The sequence below is a fragment of the Perna viridis genome, chromosome 5 (genome assembly GCF_037379345.1).
Source record: "Perna viridis isolate PV_CMFRI_1.1 ecotype Kerala chromosome 5, ASM3737934v1, whole genome shotgun sequence".
NCBI classification, from domain to species: Eukaryota; Metazoa; Mollusca; class Bivalvia; order Mytilida; family Mytilidae; genus Perna; species Perna viridis.
The window spans coordinates 31,210,249-31,224,732 of NC_142449.1; the positions used below are offsets into that span (position 1 = coordinate 31,210,249).

At 34.5% G+C, this 14,484-nt stretch overlaps 1 protein-coding gene across 1 annotated transcript; it reads left to right on the forward strand.

Annotated features, from left to right (window-relative positions):
• Window positions 1-1,082: 1,082 nt before the first annotated feature.
• LOC148617065 (uncharacterized) lies at window positions 1,083-9,969 on the forward strand. Its single transcript, XM_088584353.1, has 6 exons — window positions 1,083-1,229; window positions 2,129-3,442; window positions 4,911-5,012; window positions 6,274-6,312; window positions 7,298-7,432; window positions 9,132-9,969. Exons 1-6 carry the CDS (start codon window positions 1,113-1,115, stop codon window positions 9,513-9,515), a joined length of 2,091 nt encoding a protein of 696 aa, XP_088440479.1. The 5' UTR covers window positions 1,083-1,112; the 3' UTR covers window positions 9,516-9,969.
• The last annotated feature ends 4,515 nt before the right edge of the window (window positions 9,970-14,484 follow it).

Sequence of the window (14,484 nt, forward strand, 5' to 3'; positions counted from 1 at the left end):
ACTCCTTTTTAACTCACCAGGCCATAGGCCATGTGAGCTGTTGTTGTTTACACTTTTTCTAAACTCTTCTCCTCTGAAACTACAGAAACAATTAGAACCAAACTTGGTATAAATATTCCTTGATGTATTCGGCATAGAAATATTTCTGAAATTTTTTATCTGTTGAAAAACATGGCTGCTGTTAACATAAATAATACATAGGGGTCAGACAGAAGTTTTTCGCATATATCTCGAAAACCGTTACATTTAGCCAAATTATAAATAGTGTTCAGCATGATAAGATCTATCTGTGGTCAAATTTTCGTTTTGATCTGTTAAGCCATGTTGGAGTTACTGCCCTTTTTCAATGTTTATTCGCTATTATTAATGTTATTTATTTCAAAATTCTTCTCCTCTGATACTGGTGCACCAAGAAGAACCAAACTTGGTATATATGTTCCTAAGGGTATTCTGCATAGAACTGACATGTTGATTTTTTATCCATTGAAAAACACTGCTGCTTTTACTTAAAATAGAACATAGGGATTAGGCAGAAGCTTTCATTCTGTATCTTTAAAACCGGTGGGTTCAGCCAAATTCATTCAATTGCCGAAATGATCCTTAATCCAAAATAAGGTTTACAAAAGTGTGCATTGGATCAAGATGTTTGACGTCTCCTTGTTAGAGTTATTGGGCTCAAAGGGCAAAAAATGATCTTTTTACAGTTTTTAGCCAAAATCTAGAAAACTATGAAAGATAGATAGAAACTTTCAATTGCTGAAATGATCTTTATGGTATGTCCTACCTGAATCTTCTTTTGAGTCAAAATTGTCGGACAGCTCGTTGAAATAAAAAAAATGAACCAGGAGAGCGATTCAGGCTCCTGGGAGCCTCTTGTTTCATACGCAGTCTAATTGAATGGGCGTTTATACGTTTAACTGTGCTTCGGGTGTATAATTTAAAGATTTTCCAAAACTAACAAATTAAAGATATCAGTAAAAATTAAAACTATACAGTGTGATTACTTGTTGTAAATTGTTGTTAATTGATATAACGGCAATTACTTTAATGAGTAATTGTAATAACTCGTCTATGTGTCCAGGAGTAGGGACAATTTAAGATGACCTAGAGTCATGTATAGTGAGTACTACTCAGAACAAAAACAGTTTCACAGACTGATAGTAGATTATTTGAATGTAAACATGGCAAGCAAGGGAAAAAAAAGAGGAAAGGCTATTATTGACGATAAAGTGAGTTTTTTTATAATATTTATTTTTTTTATTATGCATGATACCTCAAGAACCCGGAGTCTTATCAATGAAAGCTGTAAACAGCTCTAAAACAAGAATTTACTATTATACTGTTTCGAGAGAAGTTCCTTGTGTTAGTGAACCCTTTTGTTTAGAGCATTCAGGCTTCTGAGACGAGTCTGCTACTTTATACAATGTAATACTACAGTGGAAAAAAGAACCGCAACACATGCAACTGCGTATAATCAAAATCCAAAATAATAAATACTTTCAGCGATCCACAAACCGTCTTAAACAAATATAAAATGTCCGGAAGGCCCCGACAACAAAAGTAATAAATTCCACGGCACTATACACTCTCTGCTGTGAGATTAGTATCCAGCAATTCACATTCTTATATTACCAGCAATAACTCGCATGTTTCCAAATAAAATCAAATTGTACTCGTTTTAATTGCTAGAAAGGGTATTGCTTAGTTCTAAGAACCCATTTTCTGCCAGCGGGTGCCAATGCTACAAATAAATTATTATAAAAGTCCTAATTTTCCCCGATCGTGTAACTAATCATAAATCTGAATATAAAGGAGGAGGAATCGCTGTAGGGTCAGAGGAAAATCCCCCCCCCAAAAAAAAACAGGGACTGTATGATATATGCTATGTGCAATAGACTGAAGATGAGCAACATTTCTTCTTGGTTGTGTCTAAAGATTTTAGACTAACCGGCCCTTCTTGGTTGTGATTTTAGTCAAGAAATTTTAGATTTTAAACTTTTAGACTTACCGGCTCTTTAGTATTAAAGATAACTTTGTCTGAATTTTGTCTCTTAAATTGTATGTCTTTCTGTAGTTGGCCCAATTTCATGTATATGATCATTATTATTTGTACTTATTCAAATTACAGTTAGTTGAAAAGGAAAACGTGCCAATAAGACGAACTGGAAGAGAAAGAAAGAAGATAGATTATTGCGAAGAGTCACCAGTTCCTGATAAAAAATCGAGTGAGAAGAGCAAAGACTCTTCAAAGTTGGAAAAACAAGCTTTACAGAACTCAAAGAAAAATAAAACACAAAAGCAGTCCGAAGATTCAGGAACAGTTAAACCAAGAGGAAAACTAAAAGGAAATAAGAATAATAAAACAGCCGACTCGGTTGACTTGAACGAACAGAAAGATTTGCAAGATGAAGGAACACAAAAACCTGACAAAAGAAGTAAACAATCTGCCAAAGAGGAAAAGAAGAAAAAGGAGAAGAAAATTGACAAAGTGGTCGAAAGTGAAGTAGAAAGTAAGAAAGGAGGCGAACCCGAAATGGACTTAAATTGTCAACCTACACAGTCAACCACAAAAAAGAAACCTGACAAGAAACAGCCAAAGAATAAGAAAAAGAAATACAAAACTAAATGCTTAGAAGAAGATGAAATTAAACCAAAAGAACCAATTAAAAGTAATAAAGAGGTCCCAGAGGAAGAAGCAGGAATCGACGACGTAAACGACAGTGTTGTGTTAGACTGTACACTCAACGGCACCAGGGAGGAAAGTGTGGTCTTAACCAAAAGCAAAAGAAAAGAAAAATCGCGTGCAAATAATACATACACACTAGAGACTGAAAATCAAGAAACTCCAGTTTCCTCTACAAAATCACGAAGGACACAGGAAAACGTTTCGACCAGTCCATTGATACGAAATTCACGGCGGACACCAGGTAAACAAGCAAATACGCCGTCTAGCCCAGTTGTACGAATTTCTCGCTTGGCACCTGAGAACATTAGTCGCTTGCAGACTACCCCCTCTAGCAGCCCAACAGTAGAAACCGGTCGCCGACCTGAGAATGTCGGTGACACTCAGGCTACCCCGTCTAATGCACCAGTGCAAAACGCTCGGCGCACACCAGGTAAATTCGACACGTCTAGTCCATTAGTGCAAAAGTCAGGGCAAACGCCCGTAAACGTCGATCAAGCACAGACAACCCCATCTAGTCAGGTAATAGGAAGCACACGACAGACCCCTGGAACCGACAGTCGATTGCAAGAAACGCCTTCTAGTGCAAGTCGGGTTTCTCAGGTACTAGGATGCATAAGAAAAGAAAGCTTATCGAGAAGCAACACGCCTAGATCTGGTCACTGCGACTGTGCAGACAGAATGACCCAAGTGTACGAAATTTTAGAATTGGTTACAGACCAGCTAACAGATCTCAAAACAGAAATGGAAAGCGTAAAGGTATGTGTTTCAAATGATAAACTGTTCAAGACCTTTTTTATAAATTCATTGCAGAATATTTACTTTTTCATAAGAGTAACGAGCAAAACATTTATTTTTGAAAGGTACTTATGCAAATTAAAAATTTAGACGGGAAATTTAAATATTTTTTTAGCCTCTCACGGTTGAAGCACAGCGGAGTCAATGACACTCGGTGTGTCCGTCCATCCGTCCGTTTTAATTGATTTAAAATACGCCTCGCAATTGAAGCAAGATAAAATGGGTTTTATTCTTACGTACTATAACCCTTACTTGTTTGAAAAATGTTAGGAAATTGAATATTTTTTTTTATTATCACAAATTTTCGTCTTTATTTGAAGGAGCTCGCTTTTGTTTTTGATAGCGTCTTTCCATTTTTTCTTTATAGATATGAGGTTTCGAACACTAAATAAGACGTGAGCATTCTATAGGCATTAAGGTTTAGGTTTAGGTTTATATCCCCCGCTAGAAAACTGGGAGGTAATCACGTATACAATGATTATGATGTTCGCCCGTCCGTTCGTCCTCAGTTTAAATCTGCAACTTCTCTGAAACAGCTGAATGGAATTTTATGAACTTTCTCACATCCTGTATCACATAATGCCGTTGCACACCTATTATTTTGTTATTCCATCTGAATGACGTATTGGGAACATGGACTTTGTCTTTGGTCCTCTTCTAATCCGCAACTCTTCCAAAACCACGGACTGGAATACTAGTGCAAGATGAAACTTTCGCGCCTTCTTTCGGGATGCCGTTTTGCACCTCCCATTTTATTTTTCCTTGCATCTGAATGAAATGAGGTTTCATATATGGTTTCGAAAGAGGGGAGTGAATTGGGTATGAGGTGTGCATATAAATGACTTTTATGAACAATAAATAATAGAATAATTAATTGCGAAGAGTGATTAAACAAAATATTATCACGACGAACGCCTAGGTTTAACGAGTGCGTGGAGCTTGTTCCGCGTACGAGTTAAATCTTATTGCGTTCTTGGCACGACTGATCATATTTTGCTTATTCACGAAAATCAATTGATTATCCTCTTTACCATTAAGATTTTGTCCGTCATTATTCGTTGCTATTTTCAACATAATTTTAAAATTTTGTGAACGGCGGATTGATATTCGTGTTGTGACATTTTGGCGGGAGAAAGCACGAGAGTGAAATTACCGAATTTATTTCACAGTGAATTATTATTAAATTTTTTATCTATATAATAATACATAATTTCACCACAAAATGTTGAACAGGACTTTCATCACGTACTCTATAACAAAAGAATGAATAGAACCACAAGTATTTATCTAAAACATATCCATATACTATATCTAGTGAGGTTGAATTTTAGGCCAATAATTGTGGAAATGACTTTAACTTAAAGAACGTCATGTTCTTTGCCAAATCGAACTCTGAAAAGATGTTCATAATTTATTTTTCATGTTTTAGTCAACCAATGATGGCCTACAAGTAGAAGTAGAGTCTAGCCGAAATGAGACGACCAAGCTGAGGGAAGAGGTTAACAATCTTAAAAATATAGGACAGACCCAGGTACATGTAAAGAAAACCGCGAAATGAAATACTAAGTACACAGTTCATCCATACCTGTATCAAATCGAATGTAGGTAGAAATAGGTAGAACTTAATTCATTCATTCATTCATTCATGATTATGTTAGGTGACTCAAGATTGTGGCGGTCAAAAGAGATTTTTTTTTTGCGCGGGGGGGGGGGGGGGGGGGGCGGAGGTCATTGTGGTAGGAAATCTTCCCTTTGTCGGAAACTTGTTAATTTTGTGCAAATTAAATTTTGGCAAAATGAGCATACGATAGACTGGAACCCCTGTTTTATTCTTAACCTCTTTGAACCAGAGCTAGATTCAGAAATTCCAAAAGGGAAGATCCTTTAATATCCAGGTTTTACTTTCAATTTATGAACAACTCGGCGGAAGTTTCTAGAAAAGCGATGGAAACTCATCCAACTGGTGCATCCGGTCCATTTTCTGACTTTTTATTCTGGGTTGCTCATTTACTTTTTTCTTTATATGCGTTATTTTGGTTATTTTCATGTTCTTTGTTTTTTTGTGTCTATTTTCCCTGACTAGTCTTTTTCCTTGGAATATATTCTTTTGATTACCGCTCCGTCGAATCGTGGACCCCTTGATTGTCATGCATTTCTACATAATTAAACTTTTCGAGCATAAGGGGGACTTCACCTAAGTATGGTAACCCTTCTTAAAAATTCTGGATACATCCCTCGTACTTTTAATTCCTCTTGTTTCTATGTACCTCATTATTGTTGAAAATTGTATTTGAAGGTTTGGCACCATTCTTTTTTTTAGCTCACCTGGCCATAGGCCAGGTGAGCTATTGCCATCTCTTGGCGTCCGTCATCGCCGTGAACAATTTTTCAAAACTCTTCTCTGAAATTACAAGACTAATCAGAACCAAATTTTGTTTGAATGTTTCTTTTGATATTCTGCATAGAACTGATGTAGGGATGTTTAATCCGTTGAAAAATACGGCCGCTGTAATTGGAAATAGAACAGGGTTCAGAGAGTAGTTTTTCGCATATTCTCGAAAACCGTTAAGTTTAACCAAATTCTGATTCGGCAAAAGTGTTCAGCATGGTAAGATCTATCTTTTGTCAAATTTTCGGTCTAATCTGTTTATCAATGTTGGAGTTGTTGCCATTTTATGAAGGTTGACTGCTTGTTCTTTTATTCGTTTATCAACTATTCTAGAAAAAAAAACGAATAAAAACAAGCAGGCAACATTCAGACGTAACAATAAACGCTATGTTAACCATTTCAGATCAGAGATATTGAAGAAAGACAGAGGAAATCGCCAGTGGTATAATATATAGCAAGACTAAACCAAAAACTTTTTTATGCATTTTTATATGGCTAACATTTTTAATAAACTTAATTTCTGCAAACTAATATAGACTATTATTACTTATAAAAAGTTATATTACCTTTGTAAAAATAACCGCTATGGAAAAACACAGAATAAAAGCTTAAGGGACCGATAGAAAATGTTCCATTAACTAAAGAGCAAATACCGATCGTTTTTCTTGAATCAAAATTTACTTGCCTGAGCATCAGGTACATGTAGACACGACGCTGTTGTACACTTTGTCTGGATTAAGTTTACACTTTTCATTCTGCTTTGAAGAATTGAAGAACTTTTATAATCTTATTATGCATGTTGAAGACCTAATAGACCCTTTTGTGCTAACTGTAGCATAGTCGATGATCATGTGTGGAGCATGCTCAAAATGCACTTCCGCCATGAAAATTCTTTTGTTTTTCCAGGGGCGAGTCAGTCCTAACAATTTGAAGTGGAGGGGTGCCAGTCGAGGTTACTCAGAAAAGGGGGGGTTGCTAGGATATTATTCGCAAGTTTTTGTCAATTTGGCACATGAAAATGTCAAATTTTCCATTTGTAAAAATGCCAACCCCTTGCACCAACTCTGGATCCGCCACTGTTTTTTCAAGCCCTACCTCGCGGAAGTGTATATTGAGCATGCCCATAGACTTAGCACGAACGTAGTCATAACTGAATCTTGTCTATTGTATCGACAAGTACACATTTCACGTCATAGTCTTGACATTGTTTCACTCGACTGTAAACGGTCAATAAACCAAACTTTTTGAAAATTGCATAATTTTTGTGTGATTTGCAAAGATTCTATTTGTAAGAAAACCAAGAAGATACAGAAATTCTATTAAATAAACATTAAGAAGCATTTTGAAACATTTACATTCAAGTTTGTTGTATAAATCATAAATTACCTTGCTTTTTATGTTTATTGGTAGTATTTCTGTATTTTCAGAAATCTCATGTGAACCAAAATGAAGTAAATCTATTGTGGCAACAGTGTGATGTTCAGAAAAAGACTATTCGATCACTGTACAGTGAACTAGACACCACTAAACAACAATTCAATGAAAGATTTGAAAAATATAAAGTAAGATTTATGTAGATATTTGATGCTTAAGGAGATGGACCTAGGGTAAGGGATACAATTCTTAGGAATCATTGGAACGTTTGTATTCACCATTTGACATCAATCACATGTAAGCATCAAAGTAACTTGGACTGATTTCATTCTGTTTCAGAGGAAAGCTTGAAAAACTTTGGTAAAATTAAATATGATACAAACATATCACTGATTTCAAGAGTTATGCCCCTTACCCTAGGTCTACCTCCTTAATTGAAGAGAAAATGAGAATGAAAAGATCACACCTAGAGTGCAAATCTGGAAGTCGTTTCATATGAGTAACAAAATAGATTAAGTATAACAGAAATAAAAAAAATCAGTGAAAGTATTTGTAAGATTCAGGCAAAATGGGAAAAATCTGGAACATGCATGTCAAAACCCCACTGATCTGACAATGTAATATCACTCAAGGATAATTTCTCGATTTGAAAAGACCAGTATTTGATCTCTGCATCACTGGCTTTGCGCAGAAATTTTTCAATACAATCTTAGAAAAATGAGGTTTTTGACAGAGTTATCTGTCCTTGAAATGTTCATTTTCAGTGCATTTCAAGAAATTGCAACTCAAAGGTGCAGCATGATATGGAAAATCACGTCCTTTTTCCTTGATTCTAATGGTGCAAATACATTAAATTACATTATCAAAATGATGGTTTTTTTTCTTACCATGTTTCACCTACTGCCTGATTCTTACAGGGACTGACACTTACTGTGTCTACTACAAAGTTCTCTGTTGTTCACATCATAGCTGTATACATGCATATGTATCTATTTCTGGAATACGTACTTTAATCACTTTTAGGTGCATGTCTTTACAAAAGCCTTAGACTAATTATAGCACAATTGATCTAATTGTTGTGTACTTTTAGCTTGAAATTAGAAATAAGAACCATTTGGTATAATTTTAGTGTAAGTACATGTATATGTGAGAATCAGGCAAATTCGGAAAATCAGAAGCATGTATGTCAAAACCCCACTGATCTGACAGTATAAATTCACTAAAGGATGATTTTTCTATGTGAAAAGGCCTCTATTTGATCTGCATCACTGGATTCGTTCAGATTTTTTTTCAATAGAATGTTTGAAAAATATTTTCCACTGCAATGCTTTGCAAGTGTACAATACCGAGACGGATTTCTCCGACAAAGCGTAATCACCCCTATTGTTCTGCTACTTAAAATTTGTCATGGCAACCAAATGAGTTCATATTAGACCACTTTGTATGTTTTATTACCTGATCGAATATTTCTTAGTTAACAAAATATGTTTGCCTTTGCGCCTATCCACAGCCAGAGGATATTGGTCATAAATGTGGCTTTGTGTCGCTAATTTACTTTTAGTTTGATTTTGAAGAGTTGCTGGGGCCTTTCAGAGCTTACTAAGAATCAGTCAAATAAAAAAAATGAAAGGAAAGAGAAGACAACAAAAAGACAACAACAAAATCAGTGACAGAGAAAATATTGAAGACAATAAATTCTTGGGTAGTGTTTACACTCGTTGAAGACCTTTTGATGACATCTGAAAGTATTTACTATTTTGTATTTAGGTTACGTCGGTGCATTTGTTACATTTCACAATATCTGTGTTTTTTTTCTTTTGATGAATAAGTCTTATTACTTATACCATCCAAACTTTATGATTGAATGGGTCCTGTTTTTTTTTACAGCAAGCAATGGTTTTCATCCTTTGCAAAACAAAGCCAGATATTAAACATTCTGATATTTCCACACTTAGAAACTTACTAAACAAAACCGAAAAGTCGCTTGATCTCACGTTAGATGAAATTTGTGCTACTATGGAAAAAGGCATGCCCGGTAAAACTCCCGGAAAAACGAACAAGACGGTACCGGTTGTTATGGTAACAAACACAGATTCAAGCAACGGGAGGGACACTGCACAAGACAAAATGTCTGAAAAGAAAGATGACAGGCGAAATGGAAATATTCTCAGTTGTAACCATGACTCCAACACCCCTTCTAAAGAAAATCCATTCCAGGCCAGGCCAAAGATAAAAAGAACTCCAGTTTCAGAAAAACAAGGCAACAAATAAGATTTATTGAGACATTAATATTATTGTTAAAAGTACCGAAATCATATTATAAAACTGTTTTTGAACTCGTACCCTTAAAATATGGTAATATTTCACTCATGTAATGTCGCACAAACAGACATTCATATAAAACGATATACACAGTAGCGATATATGACGTACACAGTGACATGTAAAGAGATTTTAGCATAGCATCAGGGATAAAAAAGTATACACACTACCTACCATGTAATATCATGAATAGATTGAAGATAAATAATCAGGGGCGTAGCTGCCTATACGCAAATACGCCCCCCCCCAAAGACCCCTCGCCGTAATTTTGCGTACAAATAAAACAGGCCTAGCTACGCCCCTGATAATGGACAGAGTCATTTGTTACCATTCATACATTGTAATTGTAATTTGAAAGACTTTTATGCTTTTATTTAATAAAGTGTTTTTGTAAGAATTATAATTTTAAGTTGTATAAATGTTTCCATGAAAAAAGCACATCATTCCAAATTATAATTCTGTAATTTAACAAATTTTTATATCCAAAGACCAAAATTGTCTAAATGGATAGAAATTTTGTTACAAATCTATACATCAAGGACATGCTTGTTGATATTTAACAAGATGTGGCATATATACCCAATATTTAGTATTTACAAGAAGCTATGCTGTCAATCAGTAGACCTTTTATTAGAAGTTAATGAGCATACTCAATATAAACTTCCGCGATGTAGAACAAAAGTTTTCCTCGTGGAAGTGTTTATTGAGCATTCTCCACGCATGCTCATGTACTATCCCAGGACAAAAAGGTCTATTCTAATTTCCTCTGAAAATCTCTGAATCAGCCATCGTATCTTATCCAATGAGATACCACAAGATCATGTACATTTTTTTGCAACCCATGACTCTAGTAAAGAAATCAGACTAAAACACGTTTATGGGGTCTTACAGCGAAAAATGCTTGAGCAATATCCAGTGCACAGGGTTTAAATCCTCTTGGACTGTGCCATATGCTTTTTTTTAAATTGAGTTATCTATCTTTGTACTTATATTGACAGTTATGGGAAACCTTGATTTGTATGCATTTAATGACCGATGCAGCTATATACTTAATCTCCCAAGATATCATGTTCAAAAATAAATCTTGAGTGTTGAACTAAAATGCACATTTTATAATAACTCGAATAATTCAAGCCCTCACCGTCATCGATTCTCTCCGACTCACGAGTAGTTAATGTAGCGATGGATGGTGAGGCGAATATAACGACTGAATTATTCGGGTTAACCTTATAGTGGATTACATAGCTTTTATAGTCGTCACAATTTATGAAGACATCATTTCAAATCGGAGAGACCACATCAAAATATTTTGTTAGGTGCATATCAAAATCAAATAACTTAATTGTCATTAAACATGTGAAAAAATAATGGTGACATAACAAGCACAACAAAAACAAGAACTGCGATTATGAACAAAACAACGAAGAAAGAAAAAAAGACATGTCATGATCGCACGTTTGTCCTCAGTACAAATAACTTTTGTAAACAGAAGCCAATAACTCTATAAAAAGCAGGATTTTTAATAAATGTATTTATTTTTGTTCATCCAACTCCTTGGGAAAGTTTCATTACCTAATTATATATTTTTAAACAAATCCTGGTTTACTTTACATCTTATTATAAAATGAGCTTCATCTTCAATAAATATATTTTTCAGTACGTATAAAGATCTTATTCTATATCAAGACTTTGGTCACTGATTCGAAATTTAGTCACATATAAAAAGTACGCTCTCTATATAATGTTTATATTTCTTTTGTATTGTGAAAAATGCACGAAAATGGTTGGTCCTCTTTAGATATGTTAAATAAAGGACTAGCCTTTTTATCATTTTAGATCGAAGATCAGAACCGATATAATAATGGCTAGAGCCTTAAGATTTGTAAAGCCTGATAGTATCTACAATTATCTTACATTACCGCAGTAAAATAGTTCCTTTGGGATATCCCATTTAGGTTCAAATGCAAATAGTTAGGTCCATTTATAGGTATTTCTAATATATCATATTTAATTCTATGTTATTAACGCCAGTAAACAAACCCGTTAAACTACTTCTACTGCGAAGTTGATATGCTGATTAATTAGGATTGTACATTTGTATTAATAACGATACAATTAGCAATAGTTGACCTCTAATTTCTTATCAGTAGTACCTGTTTATTTCTATGTCATCAGTCGTGCATTAAAGATGTCTATTCAATTTAGACGCACAATATAGATAGAAATGAAAACCATGCAAGGCTATAAATTGTCAAAATGCTGAAGCTGATATTTCATGCAGGCTCTGGCGAATCCAAATATTTACAAAAAGGGGCAGTCGATCCGATCAAGAAACTTATGTGAATAAAGAAAGGGGTTCCATGCTATCATTCGTCACTCCTTTTTGCTAAATGTTTTACAAAAGGGTAGCATAACCCCCTAAACCATCCCGATGTATCACTCACTGTATCGTGTATTTTATTACGGTTACCGCCTCGTGACATCGGAAGCCCGAAGATGACTAATAACAATAAACTTTTGCGTAGACGATGGAATAGGAATTTCGATAATGCACTTCTCTTGATTGGTATCAGTCTGTGGTCTGGTGATATTGCTTTTTGTAATAATCATTCTATTGTTTTTGCCATGCGTAAAGACAGTAGAGCTGCAGCTGGTCTGGGTGCTCCAGGGCGTTAAAAGTGTATGACTGGTGTTGTCTGCACCATACATAATCGTTGAAATTGTATTCTATTTTATGTTAATGTACGTGTGTATGAAACTAGATGCCCAAGAAACTAAGAACTTTAAATTACACATAGGTGTCTATGCGAAAGCTTGTAGCACTTATCAACAGAGAAACGTATCTAATTGAGAGGGACATGTATCTAAGGACATGTTTTATTTCAATGATAGTGGCGGCTTATGGGGTTTGAATGATTTGACGGGAAGTTAATTTTGACCTGGAGGTCGATAAATCAAATTTCGACTTGAAAATATTTATAAATTGGGACAGGCCAGTAGTTTGTAGTTCAATTACGCAGTGTGTCAGTGAGTTTTGCGTTCATTCATCTAGGTGTTTCATGTAAACCAACGAACCATAATATTACGCAAACTGGCGCACTGCTACGATGCATTATGAAATTGGTGTGTGTGTGTGTGTGTGTGTGTGTGTGTGTGCGTTTTTCTTTTGTAATGTCCTTCTTAATCAGAATGATGAATTTAAAAAATAAACCAAAGAGTTCAACATTAAATATTTACAACAATAAGCTTATTTTTAGATGAATTTGACCCCCGTACTTTCCTTTTATCCCATTTTTTTTTGCAATTTGACGATATTTGAGGCGCAAAAATTCAGACGATCGATATACATTGATTCACTACATGAGTACTTTGATTACGTATATTGTCGAGTTTTCATATATTATCTGTACATAAGAAAGTTAACGATGTTATAATATAGAATAAATGACTGTGGAAAATTGACGAAATGTAGACTTAGAAACATTTAATGTTATTGTTTAATGCATAATTATTGAGTTTTTTAAATAACTCCTGGATGTGAAGTCCATTGCACCTCTTTTTTTTATTTTCGCCCTTCTCAGATACTTCTTTTGAACTGATCAGACGGGCAAATTAACATATATTAAAAATCGGACACCCGATAATAGTTTTGCCTTTCAGTGCAATCACTCACAATAAAGATGACAATCGTCTGGACGGTAAAGTTAAATGCCTCCTCATATCCAGTTCTGGTATTCAATGTCCTTAAAATGGGTTCTAAATGTCAATGAAATTTGTCAAAAGTTTAAGGCTTTTATTGAAATGAAAAACAAATCGATTTTTCCACCACATGACATCCAGAACTTATTTCGTTTTTATTGACTTGATCTATTAGCGTTTCCAAAACATCTGTTGTTGGAAAATTTTGTTCCATAATTATCATAAATCCAAAATTTCGACAAAAAATAGCCTGAAATTACCCATTTTAATTATCAGGATCTTTCTATAAAAAACAAATTCCTAGATTCTCTTGTTGACCAAGTGCTGCGAAGATGAATTAACTAGTATTTATTTCAAAGGTAGGAGACTCGATTGAGGAAATTTCTCTTTTGGTCCAAAGTATTTACCGATCGGACAAATATCTCTTTAATATGGTCCACGTTATTTACTGATTGAAGACATTTCATTCTAAGACTCGCAGTAATTACTGAATTAAGCATTACATAATATAATGGATGGAAATTCACAAATAACAGCGTACAAATGCTAAAATAACAAAACTGAAAAAAAAACAAACAAACCAAAAAAATAAAGACAAAAAAAAAAAAACAAAACAAAACAAAACAAAACAAAACAAAACAACAATTTGAAAACCAAAGCAAACCCCCAAAACACAAAAAATAACAAAACCAAACAAAACAAATACAAAAAGAAAAGAAAAAAACATCACAAAACGAAACAAAAATAAAACCCGAGCAACAACAACCTGCAAAATCAATGTTTTACTGGTATTGTATCAAACAAAGGAACAAGAAACAACGTCAGGATACACAAATAAAACAAGACAACAATAACAATAATAATCAGGAAATAATGGTAATAAAACAGATTTAATTATAAAAAAATAATTGTCATGATGTTAAAGGGCGACCATCTGATTTTGTCTTTTTTCAGTGGGGACGCTGACAGCCCTTTGAAATAAATATACTGGCCTAAAAAGTTGAAAGTACATATTCTTGCCTATACCTAGTTCACCAACAATTTTTCTCACCTCAGTCCAGATACTTCATACAATGAAATGGAAATGAATGATCGTGCTCCGATGTGGTTTAGACCAAATTTGCTGATATTTACAGAATAGGTTGTTTCTATTATACGTCATATCCGGCAGAACGATTTTGAGCCATTTATATTTGATTTCTGAGCATCTACATGATTG